This window comes from Ruditapes philippinarum, unplaced genomic scaffold (genome assembly GCF_026571515.1).
Source record: "Ruditapes philippinarum isolate M1 unplaced genomic scaffold, ASM2657151v2 ctg1_1_1_1_1, whole genome shotgun sequence".
NCBI lineage: Eukaryota > Metazoa > Mollusca > Bivalvia > Venerida > Veneridae > Ruditapes > Ruditapes philippinarum.
Window position 1 is genome coordinate 486,576 of NW_026854124.1, and position 16,733 is coordinate 503,308.

The 16,733-nt window shown below is 30.0% G+C and overlaps 1 protein-coding gene across 1 annotated transcript; it reads left to right on the forward strand.

Moving 5' to 3' along the window:
- Positions 1–730: 730 nt before the first annotated feature.
- On the forward strand, positions 731–16,232 carry LOC132739022 (homeobox protein Hox-D4a-like). The gene is made up of 3 exons (XM_060726663.1): positions 731–1,543; positions 14,110–14,206; positions 14,949–16,232. Exons 1-3 carry the CDS (start codon positions 970–972, stop codon positions 15,187–15,189), a joined length of 912 nt encoding a protein of 303 aa, XP_060582646.1. The 5' UTR covers positions 731–969; the 3' UTR covers positions 15,190–16,232.
- Positions 16,233–16,733: the final 501 nt, after the last annotated feature.

Sequence of the window (16,733 nt, forward strand, 5' to 3'; positions counted from 1 at the left end):
AAGTCGAACTTGGAGACCGGCCTTGGATAATTTGAAAATCGTTTGAAACTGTCTGAGGATATCGGCGAATATTCCCCCCAAACAAATGTCTTTAATCTTTGGTAATTTAATAATAAAGTTAAACTAATTTGCGAACTTTCTTAAAAGTTTGATGGGATTTTAATTACAAAGTAGCATTTTGGGAATTATTTTAATGTCAAAACTATTCAAAAGTGTGACATTGACAATTCTAAAAGCCAAAGACGGATTAAAACGTCGTTAATTATCAATTTGATTATTATATGAATAAAAAAATAAATGAGCTAATGGCCCAAAATTTTCAAAAGTTCAAGTTTTATAGACAGAGATCAAGTAAAAACGTTTAACACTAAGAAATATTAAAATAAACAAAGCATTAATTCAATGTTTAATAAAAGTTTAGACTATCTGATCTTTAAAAAGCTAGGAAATCCCGGATATATCATTTAGTATTTACATTTTCTTTTATAATAAAAACACAATGCCATTTTTTTAAAGTTTAATAAATTATTTTTTTACTAACTTGAAAGTAAAACATATACGAGTAAATCCTTGACTATATTTAATTTTAATCTAAAACATAATTATCCACTTTTCGTATATAAGGAATAATTTCACACATGAAAACAAAACGAAAAATCAAAATAAATATTAGTATTATCATAATTCTTACATTTAAATCTCTTTATTTTTATTTTTAGAACATAAAAATTGCGGTTTTTCGCAAAATACAAGTTACAAGGCCTTCGCAATATCGCCTAGATCCGATAACGTTATCTTGACAGCTCGTGATGGATGGCAGTTTGCATCGTAAATTAAACCCGGTTGGCTAATTTCAGTCACGTGGTGTACAGATATGTAAAACTGGGGGCGGGACTTAACCACCAGCGTTTACGTTATAGTGTGAATAGACCAGAACTCGTTTATTTACAACCAAATCTACGATTATTAATGATCATGAGTTCTTTTTTAATGAACCCGGCTTCTTATACAGAGCCGAAGTTTCCACCTAGTGAGGATTATTCTCAGTCGAATTATATGCCGCCTCAAAATTCGGACTATTATCGACATAATATTCATAATTTCGGATACGGGCCGGCGGATTATAGACGGTATGATATAGAGGAGAAATTTTCACCTAACAGTGTATATAACGCAACGAGTGTTTCCTGTACAAGTGACAGTATTAATAAAAGACTTCATCATCAAAATCATCATCCTCAGCAACAATCGCCTCCGCAGGCTCATGTACAATCACCGAATTCCACAAACACAGGAACTAATTCATCTGTTATAAACACAAACAGTGCTAGTAATAACAATAACAGAGTTAATGGATTTACGCCAACCAGTTCCGGTACGGAGCCCGAGTCTCCCGATGCGTCAGGAAGCCCTCAGTCCGTCCCGTCACCAGGGAGCCAGGGGTCACCTGATTCGGCGTGTTCAAAAGAACAAGGGGGGCAGCCCGTTATTTATCCCTGGATGAGAAAGTCACAGAGCGGCAATGCCACAAGTGGGAACTCAGGTATGTATCAATAACCATTTACCTTCTTTATAAACTAATCCTTAAATATATATAAACATGAAAACGTCAACATTTAAACCTAATTTAAGTGGTAATGACATTTCTTTTAAAGGTTTGAATCGTTAAGGAACGCCTTTTGAATTTCATTGTGTTCATATGCACTTTCTAAAACTCTTTTATACCAATGTAAAGATATAAAGTACAGCAATAATGTTCCTTTCACTTTCATACACCCTACAACCTAAGACAGATAAAAATTTAAACTTTAAAGGTTTAATATGATACACGGAACCCAACTGATCAAGTATAATAAATGCATGTTTAGTAAAATCTTAAAAACTAAAACGGTTTGATATAAATACTACTTTCAACCTGTATGGCACCGCATAAAATGTTTTGTTATTTAATCAGATTCAGAGTGTGATATTGTTTATTTAAACACAAAATTATTTTCAAATATATTTAATATTGTATTCTAAATGCATGTATTAGTTGATGTGTCAAAAGTAGGTCTATAAATTTCTGTCGGAGAATGTAATATGTAAATAACCCATAGTATTTAAAAATGGTTTTACTTACAAAAAAACTCTAATAATCATATTTGATTATCTTTACAGAGTCTATGATTTTTGTTTTTATATAAAATGAATCATTATCTCACAAACAATAACATTGATAACATAACATTGATTTTACTGAATTGTCACTTTTTTCGATCTTCTAGTTTCATGTACTAAAACACGTCCTTTTTACATTTCAACATTCAAAGTATCACTTGATGTCACACCTCAATAAATCCGCATTTATAATAATCAATTAAAAATTCATAAGGATAGACGGTGCGTCATAAATGAATCCGAAAAATGAATGAATTGTTGAATAAACAATGCAATATCAATTCAACAAAATACCATACATTTCTAACCTGTATCGAAAAGTTGTTACAATACGAACTACATAAATAGTATTAACTTGTTAATAATTAAATTAAATTCAATACTTCTATTGAAGGTAGCTGTAATTAGATATAATTGTTTCATTTTACTATCCGATTTTTTGAAAATAATATCCGAAAGTGTAAGTGTTTGGCCTTGTATCGATAATTAAATCGAAATGTTTCTGGCAGCGAAAATATTGTAAATAAGCGATTACATGTATTTTGCTATTTTCTATAATTATGCATCTGTTTCTATATTTATATATATAATAGATTAGATCAATATTAGGTATGTGTGTATAATAGATGATTATATCGTTGAAAAATATAAAAGCAAATGTTACCGGCCTTCTGGCTTAATTCAAGTACAATGCATTATTTATGTGTATATTTTTCTCTGTTTATCTTAACTATACAGCTAATATGCCCCGTTACAGAATTGTTTCTCATAGATTTACAAAATTGCACGGAGAATAAAAATACATATACATGTACATCACTAAAAATGAATTTACATATTTTATGGATGGCTTAACGAAATATATTTATCTAAACTTGATCGACCGTAACTATATATATTTTCATTCATACATTAAATATTACATGCGGCGGGGGAAATCAAATATTATGTTACATTTAATACGTTATTAAATCAAATGAATTTGTCTGAATGTATGAAACAGGATGAACGCAACCATCGATTGATCTATTTTAAATCGAATCAAAACGGGATATCTTGTCCTTCAACTATATATCTAAATCTTAAAGTCTGATTTTATCTAATGACTAGATGCAGTTATTTATTTCAAAACGATGTCCCAGTCATGGACATTTTTTGATAAACATTTGTAAAACATTAAACAGTAATAGGAAGGCCATAAATTCAATGGTCTAAAAATTTCAAGAATCATTTACATGTGTTTTCCCTGCATAACTTATGCCATAAAGACACTGTCCCTGAACACTTGACTCCAAAAAAGACTTGAATCGATAAAATTCAGACAAAATATTCTCTAAAATGATTGTTTATTTTTCATTGTTTATTTTCTAATATTAAGGACCATTTCACATATAAACAACACCTTTTTATTTACATAATGATTCTAATTGTTTGAAGGTACAAATGCCCTGCCCAAAAGCATGATGGGAAATCACAAATGCTTTAGTTCTCTTTTAATGCTAACTGTATAATATCATTTTTTGACATTTTCGTACTTTAATCATTTAAAATTCTATAAAAATACTACTAAATTTCAAATATTCAATTAAAGTATGATACATTTTTTATAAAAAGAATTTTGTTACACCATTGGCGAAATAACATAAATCCGTAATAGTGTCTTTGTTATTTATAAACACACAGATTTACATACAACGGTGTGCCCCAGCTGGAAACTAAAAATGAAAAACATGAATAGGTCGTTAAAAGTAAATTAGCATACTAAAACTTTTAGACATAAATAATTTCATTGTGTGTGAATCATATAATAAAGTATAACAAATTTGAAATACGATTATGTATTTTGTGTACATTATGGTTTATTATTTTGTCCTTAATATCTCAAATTGTCTTACATTTTAAGAGACTACATTTAAACTGTAGCAAGAACACGCCTTTTTAGAATGCATATTTCACTGAATTGTTGCATATAAAAGCAAACTTTCTGACAATACTTAATTACAAATGGGAACCATAATACGTGTAGATGACCCATGTACTCACAACTTTTTGAAAGGGAGTAAAATGTAAACTTTTTTTGGTTACTTTAGATTTACCGTATGACATTCGAATGAATAGTGCATTAAATAATGCAAAACAATGCATTAAACAAAATGACAATGAAATCGAAAACATGTATGTCAAACAAATGCGCGAGATTTCCATGCAACTTTGTTGCATTACCTTGGATATTGCCTAAATAAATGATAATAAGTTGATAAATAAAGTATTATGAAATTATTTTTTTTCTTTTTATCGCTATTTTTTTCAAACTTCAAAGGCCATATTCATAAAATCTTCATAACGTTATCTTCATATCTTCCATACGTCATTAGCTAGTTTAACCACCATTTTGACAACTGACCCGTGCGAATCTTATTTCACATAATTCACAAATGTATTTTTTTCAGAGATATTGCTATCTACTTTTGAAAATGAATTGCATTTTAATTATTCACACAGCGTCTCTCAGCCATCATCCCATTATGATCTCAATAATGTTTTTTGTACATATTAATGTTAATGATGCTCTCTTTTATTACCTCCCTTTAATACTGAATTATCAGTATTAAATTTAAACCATAAAACTTCGAGCAAAGCGAATCTATACAGACAATAGTAAATTGTTTTTGAAAAGGGCTTTCGAAGCAAATGCGTATAATGTTTGAAACGTTTTCATATATAGTTGATATTGAATGCATCAAGACCAGTTTTTTTTTAAAGTTTTTACACGCTTTAGCCCTTATACACTTTAGCCCAGAATTCATTTGCACTGGTATAAAGGTCGGGGCGAAAATTGCACAAGATTAAACAGGAATATAGATTTTCACTATTTTGATGTCTTTGATGCAGTTTTACTGTCGCTTAATTGATATTGTAGACGACATATTACAGTCAAATTAAAATTAATAACATCTCTCGAGTGTTTATAAAACACATATCTAGGTCAGCTTTTAAAATACGTATCTTTACATGATATTGTTAACGGTTTCAATATAAAACCATTGCAACGTCAAACTTCATCAGAATTTATTAGATTTTCCAACTCGCAGTTAGACGCCCTATCAAATTTACTGCGATCACCGGTCTTGTCAATTACGACTTCAAAACACAAATTTTATTAATTTAGAATACACTTTTGTGCATGTCGGGAAAGATGCTCGATCTATCTTCATTAGACTGTATGATAATTAGCTCTGGCATAAATAACGGTTTACGGCCAATTTTGTAAAACGATATTATGAAATTATGCACGTGGTTAATATAAAACACATCAAAACGTCATTACCAATTACGCGGTAAATACATCAGAATATACTCTGGAAGGTTGATAAATTATTTTTCAATATATTTCTAGCCGGCAAAAAGTACCATGGTGTTGAGAAGTGTTACGATGGATTGATTTCAAATTTTCTTTGATGCACAGTCGCACAGTCTACCTTAGTGCAGTTGATTTGCTGAAAAATGCACGAAAGGTTCAATCTAGGACACGGTGTCCTACTTTTTAAAAATAGCTCGTACTTGTTCGGAAGAATTCGGAATTATTGAATGTTTATTCAATTTTATGAAAATTGATCACTTTTCTTCCAAAATGCGTACTATAAACTTTTAGCGTATAATAAAAAAACAACATCGAACAGTTTATAGCCTGTTTAATTTCAGTATAAAGGTTCGGACAAAAACAGTCGTCTGCTTCTAGTATTCATGAATCAAAAGGCAGCACGCGCTTATATCAAACTGTTTCTAAGAGGTTGGCAATAAAGCATTTTACAGCGTTTCTGAATTTTATTGCAAGAGTACCTTAATATATGTGCAAACCGCGAATTATAAATAGTAAATACCTATACAAAGTGCCTATACCTAAAGAAATATCATTTTGTTACTTACAGAGGTTATGTGACGTCATTAATCTTCATTTTTGAGGTAAAAATAAAACTACACTCGTCTTACCAGTGGCATACCTTGTAACAGTTTCATATCAAGGGTATAAAAAACTGCATTCTCACAATAGGCATGCTAATATGAAAACGTAATCTTTCGGCAAAAAAACGTAAATTCATATATTTTACAATCTTGTTTTAAACAACATGGTTCTTGTTGTTTTTAGGTGTTTTTTTTCTATCTAAAATTGACAGCTCTTGACTTTTGACACTTTTTGTATTATCATTCAAAAAGAAATCTAAAGATAGTTTTATATTCTTAAACGCACGAATGTTTCTCGATATTTATGAAATTTAAACAATTGTTTCTTCTTTTAATTTGCCACGAGACCTCGTGAAATTCGAATTCGATAGGGGTTTTAAGTGAATAATAAGGTTAAATCCGATTTGGAAAAATAATACACACTTTTGGTAAGATTTGTTCTGTGCGTTTTTGTTTCATTTTACATGTTAAAGTCGCAACATGTATAAACGAGAGACAAACAAAATGAATGGTGAATATAATTAACGTTGACATAAGTTAAAGCATGTATAAATAAATGCATATTTTAAGTCTGTTTTAAACACGCAAATTTACATGCATATAGTAAATTCGATATAAGATACCATTTGTTTAGAAATAATATTGTTGTACAGTTTTTAATTCTATGGTTTGTTTAGTTATAAATCACAGGGATAAGTGTCCATTCATTTGCCTAATAAAAGTCTCTTAAGGGTAATTAAAGAAAAGATATTCCACGAGACAGTTTCGTGGAAATTCCATAAGCCATATATCCGCGTGATGAAAATGCTTTCCACCATGGTAATGACACTGTTTTGAAATGATCTGTCTGTAACGAAGCCACAACAAAACGTCTTTTGCCGCCACGAGTTACCAGTTTTACATCGCGCACGAGATTTTTACACGTATTTTCTTACCAATCCATCAGCGAAATACTATGCCATAAGCATTATCTAATGATATTTTTCAGGCGTTATGCTTCAAATATGTTACAAAATATGCATTTATCTCTTCAACTAAAACATTATCGCGAGTTACTGAAAGCGTTTGTTGATAGAGACGGCAGCGCAAAGCCTCTGAACAAACATTGCCCGCAAGATTGCTGGCGCCAGAGTTAAGAAATACGGACTGTAGGAAAACACATACTGTTTGCCATTTCTGATTCTTTAACACTTGAACATTTTTTAACTGTTGATTGAAATCTCTCCCGTTTGAACTTACTGAAAACAAAAATGTTAAACACCAAACAGTAGCTCCGTGTAATGAAAACAAACAAAGACATGATACACCTATGAGCATGTTTATTCAATTTTTTCCTCGGCTAATCGCTGATAAATGATTTTCAATGAAATGTAGAAGCCTTACGTATGGGTGCAAAAGCAAGTAAAGAATTTAATATAACAGTGTATCGTAAAAATAAGGATAACAAATATTGAAAAATTGTTAAGCTTTATATTAAAATTAGATTCATAAATTAAACAGAGCCAATTAAAACAACAAAGTTATTGTAAAAGTTGTTGTTGTTTATGTTGTTAGTTTGCTGTAAGTGTCATATCTATAAATGGGTGTACTTGTGACGTAATACATGCACAATGCATGTTTACGGGACTGTATTTTGCTTTGTAACAGTTGTTTACATGTAATATGTGTACCTGCCAAAAACAATGCAAGTATTTCGTCCTCTATACTGACGTATTTCAATATTTTTAAGTACATTTTTTTTGGCAACTACTTTCATCATTAATTTTGCCACACGTTGGCCAACGTTTTGAAACGTGATTAACACAACCGTAATCGAAAACACGAACATAACAGTCGGTCATAACTTAGGTGTAGTCCATCATCATCATCATCATCATCTTCTTCTTCTTCTTCATCATCATCATCTTCTTCTTCTTTTTCTCTTTATTATCATCATCATCATCAGTATCATCTTCTTCATCATCATCATCATCGTCGTCGTCATCGTCATCATCGTCGTCGTCATCGTCATCATAATCATCATCATCATCATCAACAACAACGATGACAACAATAACAACAACATCAACAACAATTACAACAACAACATGTTTTATTCTTTGATTTTTATTATTATCGACATGAATAACTAACTCTATGTTCTAATCGACACATATTCAAAATGTATAATTGATGTCTTAATACTGTGGAAACATTCATTTTTTACCTAATCTCAAAATCTCATCTTAAATGTTTGATCCGCGAACAATAGAAGAACGAGTGACTGTACTGTAAGTGGTACGGTATTCGGACGCGGAATTCGGATGTGGTTATATATCGAACCATAAAATATCCTGCTGACACGAGACCACGGTATAAATATATGGTTTAAAGACAAGCATACATAAATCTCGCCATGACAAACATTGTATGATTTATAAATGTACATATGAAGACATCTTATTGTATCTGACAAAAATTGAAATTCAACCCTATGAAATTTGCCGTGCCAATATCATTTTTGACACTTGTATATAACAAGGATTTATAAAGAAATAGTCAACATATTAAAAGGAATTATTGGTAGTATATATGCAAATTAGAGACTTAAAGCGTTCATATTTGAATCATCTTAATTTACAGTTTCCAGTTCATGTGAGAACTAAAATAGAGTGAAGAAAAGAGAAGAAAAAATAAGTTGATTATAAAATTTACAGGTTCAACCTTTTGTCTTAACTGTTTAAATTCATTATCTATAATTGTTACCGACAGTTATGAACCAAGAAAAGTAGTGTGTATTATTTGAAAAAAAATCTTTTACTTTAATCATAGTATATTACATTTGTATATTACAATTATTAGAAATAACAAATTTAAATATGCATTATATCTCAGGCCATGCTTGCATGTCATGATATTAATTATTTTGTACCTAGAACTAATTTAAATAAAAGGGAGGGGTTGTGATGAAAAAAAATCGGTATATAAATTTAATTAAGGAAAGTAAAACGAAAAAAAACCCACACCGCACGGACAAACCTAACAATTTTGTACCATATCTTTTATAATAATAGATACCACATCTAAATGCCAAACTTCTCTTTAAAAATCGAAAGTAATTCAGATATTTGCTTGATTAAACAAACTTCTATTCCATAGAATGAAAATTCAATTTTAACGGTAGATCTTTTTTTTATTTGCGGCGACGCACTGGAGTTCCGAAATGATAAATTAAGAAAGAATGAGTTAATGTTTTGAATGTTCGCACATTGATGGGTTTACTTTTTATTGCGGATGTTGCAAATTTACCGTGAACTTTAACTGTCTGTCGGACTGATATCAAATGAGGCGAAAGTCTACGAGTGAAGAAGAAGTTGTACAGGCCCAAATAATTGTGTGTGAACTACATGAGAGAAAAAAAATATAAAAAAAAACTTAATGACTGAATGAAATGTTTTACATTTCTTGAATATGAAATTGGATGTTTACAGTCGTACAAGAGCGCAAAGTTTGGACGATTTTACTTACATTTATATAAAAACAAGAAAACGAATCTTTTCTTTTAACATTTTGTAGACTGACCAATATTTTGTATCATTTTTTTTATTTATGTTGAAATAAATCTATCTATTTATATCTATCTAACATATCGAAACGTGTTATACGTTTACATGTATATTTTGTTGAATATTGTAACAAATTGTAAAATGCGGTATACTTAAAAAAAATTTTTTTCCAAAAGAACGCTTCATTTTGTTATGTAATTCTGTCCGATAAAAAACTTTTCTTAAAAAAAACAGACATAATTAATTCGGTAATTTCTGTGCTAAATTTTACACATAATCTACAATACAGGTGCATTTCATTAGCATGCCAGACTCCTCCGTGCATTCTGAACCAAGTACCCTTTCTATAAACGCAACCTCTTTAATTCAATCAAACTCGTGGCGGACTACGTGATTTCATAAAACGATAGTGAAATACCGATCTATGCTTTAAAGAAACACCTTTGGAAATAAGTCTAGCTCAAACAGGTCTGGAATAGCTTTACTTATCACATTTTACACGTGTTTTTTTCGTAACTTATCTCAATCAAGCTCGAAGAGGCAAATGTGGGTTAAAAGGTCTAAATCTAAGATGGCCTGTTACAAAAATGAAATATTTACAACACGTTTGAAATTAAGCATTAAACTAATGTTTGTATAGCACAGTTAGGTAAAGAATGTTAACTAACCGCTGAGCTTCTTTTCTTATGTACTATAAAGAAAAATATTTGAATAATTTAAAATGTAATTGGAATTTGATTGATAAGTGTGTATTGGCATTTTGACTGTTTTGATTTGTTTAGTTTATAATGTTTTAGATATGTCACAACTAGGGATAAACTTCTCATTCATATGTTGAAATCTAAAATCCTATGGTACAATTTGTATTTCTAGAAATTTCTAGTCATTTTCGTCTTTTTTTTTTCATTTTTCAAGCATTATAAATTATCAAACTAGGGTCAGTTACAGTAACTCAAATTTAAGAGTGGTTTATTGCCCACAAATTAGTTATTTATAAGCTTGAAGTGTCATTGGTTAGGACATCAAAGGTAATTTAGTCTCTCCAACAATAAAGAGTGCATTTACATGACCGGCGATTGTCGAGAAATCCCGAGGGTAATTACGGAAGGGCAGTAAATCACGGCCAAACTCGCCTGATGACCACAATACATCAAAAACACGCTCCCTTTTCTACCTACATGAAAGCGTTCTTTTAACGTATTACGTCATCTACGTTAGGTGCAAACACGTTTACGAACTTGCGGCTAATTGAACGAATAAAATGTTTACTACATTGTCTGAAGGTTACAAAATTGTGGTGAAAAACCGTCACGATAGAAAAAAATGCTTTCGATCTTCAATCTTTCAATTATTTTGTCTATCAAAAAGCTCCTAGATCTGGGAAGTGGGGATTTAATTATGAATGCTATGATAGCAAATAAATCCCATAAGGGCATTGTATTTTTCCTGCATTATCATATTATCACATTACCCCCATTTTCCGTTTCTAATGCATCCCCCATTAGAGTAAAATAAATATCGATTCTAATTCTACGCCCTGCATTGACCTAAAATTTCCGTAAATGCTTTGATAATTTTTCCTAACAAGTTTCGTCCATAGCTACCTGAGTTCGCTATTGACGTAATTTGATCATTAACGGTGTGGATCTGACAGCGCGCGCGCGACACGGCCATAAAATCACATCCATTCGATGACTTCATCGTTGCCAACGATTGCTGTCGGCGATATTCTAACTGCAACTGTCGTAGTCATTGTCAAATTATCGCCGGTTTCTGATGCCTCGAACGCTTTCAGCTGTCTGTCTCTAATGAATAAAACAATATATACCGCAAACAAAAGGTAAATTGAGGCTGATTAAATGAAACGCGTTTTCAGGCGATTTAAGGAGTTTTTTGTCAACCGTAACGTGGTCAGATTTTGTCATGATTTGTCCAGATAGGGATCGATCCGAGATTATATATAAAGATAAGAAAGTTGTAAACTGAGGAAAACAAGCTATAACAATTAGTCTTGGAACGAGATTTATTTCATAGATAACACGTAGGCGGAAAATTAATTGATTTTGTTTAAAAAAAAACGGATAGTGATATATGAAATTTAATATTCCGTTTTGATAAAAATTGGGACGCTTCTGCTTTAAGATGTGCAGAACACGCCTTTTCATTTATTCTTACAGCTCGAAATTAAGAAAAATTATCAAAATTATAGTATTTAAAAAAAATATCTCAGATTACATAAATTTTTTGTAGATATTAAGTATATATATTAAAGTATTTTGCCGTTGTATCAGCCATAATTGGATTTAAAATTTATTATTTATATCATTAAACAAAGTTTATTAATTGTTGCGAAACAGAATCTTATATTTACGGGTTTTTTAAATTATGTTTTTTTCCTTTTCTTAATAAATTAAAATAAATTCATGAAACGCAACGTAAAAACCTATTAAAATTTTAAAAGATATTAGAAAATAAAACATAAGTTATAAATGATAACTTATATTCTAGTCCGATATGGAAAATAAATAAATAAATAAAAACATCAATTTTATTACAATATTTCAAGTGTTTTTCAGTTTAGCAAATTAAATAAATACTTTTTTCATATTACCATATAAAATATGTGAATATTTATTAACTTGATTTTAGTATAACCCATACTTTTACATTTAACAATAAACATATACATGTAAGTGAATAAGCCATCGTTTTCCTTTTCATATATAAAATATTCTTTACAAGAAATCTATAAATTTAAATAAAAAATAATTAATTTTATACAAATACAAGTGTTTTCACCGAATGTCAATCACACACACTGTACATATTAGCTTTTTCATTCCTTTTTTTCATTTGGCAAGTCGGCCATGTTTTATTGATAATCTAATCATACAGACATTAAAGCTGATACAGATTTTGCCTTCATGTCGTCTGCGCGATAGAAAATAGTTTTGTCCAGACATAAGGTCCGGATAATTTACATGGAATTATTCAAGAGAATTTGTTTTCATGTGAAACGAGAAAAAGGAAACAACCAATGAATCAATGTCAATATTAATCATGTAAATGTTGCTGTGTCTAAAAATAGATTTATAATAATTCTGAAACTTTATGTCTAATTTCTTAAATGTTTTGTAATCATACTTTCTACTGTTACTATTTTATCATGGTAAAGTTATGTCTAAAGCATGTCATATTTAGCTAATACTGAAGTCTAGTTCTTAATTGTTCTTAATTGTTTTATAAACTTACAAGCTATTAAAGCTACCATTATTTATTATGTGACTGTTGTAATGTTTAAAATTAGATTTTAAAGTAACTATGTATTTAAGTTAACCTTATTGTTAACTAATAATAAATATTTTTATGTCTTTGTAATATTTGTTAAATCCAAAAACATATGTTTAAAATTTTACTAGTTTGACTGTGTCTTCTCAATCAGTATGTAAATATGTTATACAAACATATATCTAAAAGTAGTAAACCTATATATAGCTAATATATAATCTGATAATAGTTCAAAGTAAAGTTTTGTTTATCTATTCTCTTGAAATTTCACTTCTGGTTGGTCATGTACATGCCGTGTTAAACATTTTAGTCATGTATTTTTTGCATGTACAAAATCCGAATTTTAACTTAAACATAAAATATGTTCAACGTTTTGTGAAAAAAAATGGGTCTGTATATTCAATCGGTTATACAAAAAAATATGATTATTTTAAACAAACATGCATCCTGTAATGTCATTATAATCCCAGAATATAATATTACTACACGTCATAACAATATTCGATGCAATAAACGTTTTGATTTTTTTTCAATTTTCATGTCATGTATTTTAAGTACTGGTCATAAATAAGTAGGAAAACAATTTGTGTTTCAAATTAAAAGCAGCTGACACAGAGTTTTGTTACGAATACAGCCCATAAATTACCGTGACACCTGAGCGTATGAACACATATTGCCAGTTGTTTAAAAGTAGTTCGCTGTGCCATAAATCAGATTCATAATATTATCAGTTGAATTCGATACTCCCTGCCCGGCTCGAGCCTCGATTTCAGGGCTTGTTTATAGTCGGCCTCTAAAAGTATTAAAACAAATCACTAAATAATGTACAACATTTGATTCTGATGTTTAACAGAATTAAATGAAATTCATTCATTTAATATTACTTTTGTATTCTGAAATGATTAATAATTCATTCGAAATTTGATTTTATTTTTCTATAAAAAAAACTGTGCTTTATATAGAACGTATATTTGCTCAAAACCATGTTTTCTAACCATATTTTGTCGTCGTTATTTTCGTTGTCTTCGACGTTGTCCTCGTTATTTTCGTTGTCGTCGACGTTGTCGTCGTTATCGGCGTCATTGTTGTTGTTTACTATAAGAGAATGAAATTAAAATTTGTAATTCATGGTTATTTTTTTTTATTTTTACAGGCTCTACCAACTCAATATTATCCGAGACGAAAAGAAACAGAACGGCTTACACACGGCATCAAATACTGGAACTGGAAAAAGAATTTCATTTCAACAGGTAATTTATTTTTAAAATCATGAAATAAAACAAGCAATAACCATGTTCATGACATGATAAAATTCTATATATTTGAAACATTTACACACACTCTATTTCTTCTTAAAATATATTTCTACAAAAGGCGCAGTGTGGTTGTTTCCAAAGACAGATAATTCCATATTAAATATCAAATGTAACGAGGTACCTCAGAGCTTTGGTGACCATTCGACAATTATAGATAAATACCTAAAAATGCTTGTACAATGTCTTCTGTATACTGTACACAATACATTTGTTATCATAACAATTTTCTCTCGATTTTGACATATGACTACGCGACATAATAAATATTTGCACGACAAATTTTATATGTGTATGTAAGTGTTTATTGTATGATAATATTCTTCTACATAAGTCTCTTCGGCTTTGTTCTTTTTCGAGGAATAGTTCACAATAAATTGAAAATATTTTCAGTCATTCCTTTAAAATAGCTCACCTCGCGATTTTGTAATTGAAGTTGATTTGTTGTTTTTATAATAAATATAATTTTAATAGGAATATCATGTAAATAAAAAATTGAATGAGTACGCAATTTACAGTTAGATTCATGTACAATTTTCGGAAAGTTTTATATACCATTTGATGTTACATTTAATAGACATGTTAAAATTCAATACCTACATCTACAAGAAAGTAAAGTGTTTTATAATATTTAATTTTATATTTATTATTTACTTATTTTATATCCTGATTATTTCAGATATCTTACTAGAAGGAGGCGTATAGAAATTGCCCATTCGCTCGTGTTATCAGAACGTCAAATCAAAATTTGGTTTCAAAACCGAAGAATGAAGTGGAAAAAAGAGCACAAACTTCCAAACACTAAAACCAGACTTATGGACACAAGCAATGTTGGTCATTTCGACCCAAACAGCTTCTTAGCCATGCATCAAATTGGGCATCACATGGGCATGATGCACCCGGATCTTGGTGGGATGTGAGATGATACTGCAACTCCTTTCACGGTTGAATGGTTTTTGTAGTAACAGAGTACATTGAGAACAGAATTCCTCGTGTTTTTCAGTATTGATAACATTGATGTTCAAAATGCCGATCTGTTACCAATAAAAGCAGGGAAATATCTAAAATAAACATGGCCCTGGCTATTGGAGATGTATCGCAGATATATTCAAAATAGAGTGAAATAGATAAGCTGCGCTGTTAGAAGATGAAAGTTGGGCGATGGTATATACGGAGGTCATGATCTAAAACTGAAAACTAAATTTAATTAAATCGTATTGCAGAACTTGACTGCGTTTTTATAACTACACACTGGCTCTTGTTTTACTCGTGATGCCCACAAGATAGAAAAGATGACGTAATCAGAAAATACTGAAATAGCTTGCCGGATTTTTCATATTAATTTTAAAAAACTGCTTTAGACGAAAGCCGTTTTTTTTCATACTTACATCGTGAAATCCTTAAAGAGTGTTCACCTATTTTTCATTTCACATTTATGACTTCTCTTAAAATATTGAGATGTGAAAAAATGGAAGTGTTTTATAAATAACTAGTTTTCGTGTATGTTCATTTAGACATTTTAAATTAGACATTGTTTTGAAATTGGAAGCACTCAAAGGTATGTTGTGAACGGTACTCATTGTTTGTGTTTGCTTGTACATTGCATAGATATCTTATTTATATTTCATGCTAATACCAAAGGAGATTTTCAAACTTGCATTGTTTTAGACTTATAAAAACACTAAACAATCCACAAAGATAATTGTTTTAAAAATCATTCCGGCATTTCTTACAACGCCATAAAAAGGACAATGCAGATTAACAGCACCCGAAACATTTGTTATGTTTAAAACACTGATTGAATTAATGTACGTTCTTTATGTGGTCTAAAACAATGCATGTTTGTTTCACAAAACCAATTATATCATAAATTTGTGTATAAAATGGAATTATATTCTTCGAGTTATTGTTACGAGCAAGTTTTGCTCATAGCAAATCTGAATAAATTGTTGTAAAATTTGAACAGTTTCGCCATTTCTTTATATTTTGAAATGTTGTTAATGTAAACAACGCCGTAGAGTAAAAATGCTTTTCGCAATAAAATTGATAGCTCATTCTGTTAGACCAAAAATGTGATTAAATGTGTCAATTCAAACAACTAGTTCTATCTGCACCGATATAAAACTAGTACATGCAAATTTATAACAATGTTTTTAAGAAATTTGTAATAATATCTTATAAGGAGAACAATATAACAATTGTTTACAAATACTTAATTCATGGTACAAGTTTCGGTGCATTTGCCTGACTATTTGTTTTAAAATATTCTCGAAACAAGTCTTTTTCTATATTAAACCAATTAAAACAATGCGAATTTCAGGACCCCGTTTTCGCAAAGAAAAGATTAAATCATCCTGACTTGATTATCATTGCTTTATGAAACTAACACAAATCATTTAAAACAAAACATAAACAAAATGTAAAAGAAAATGCTGATTTATAATAAAACAAATTTGTGTTTTGA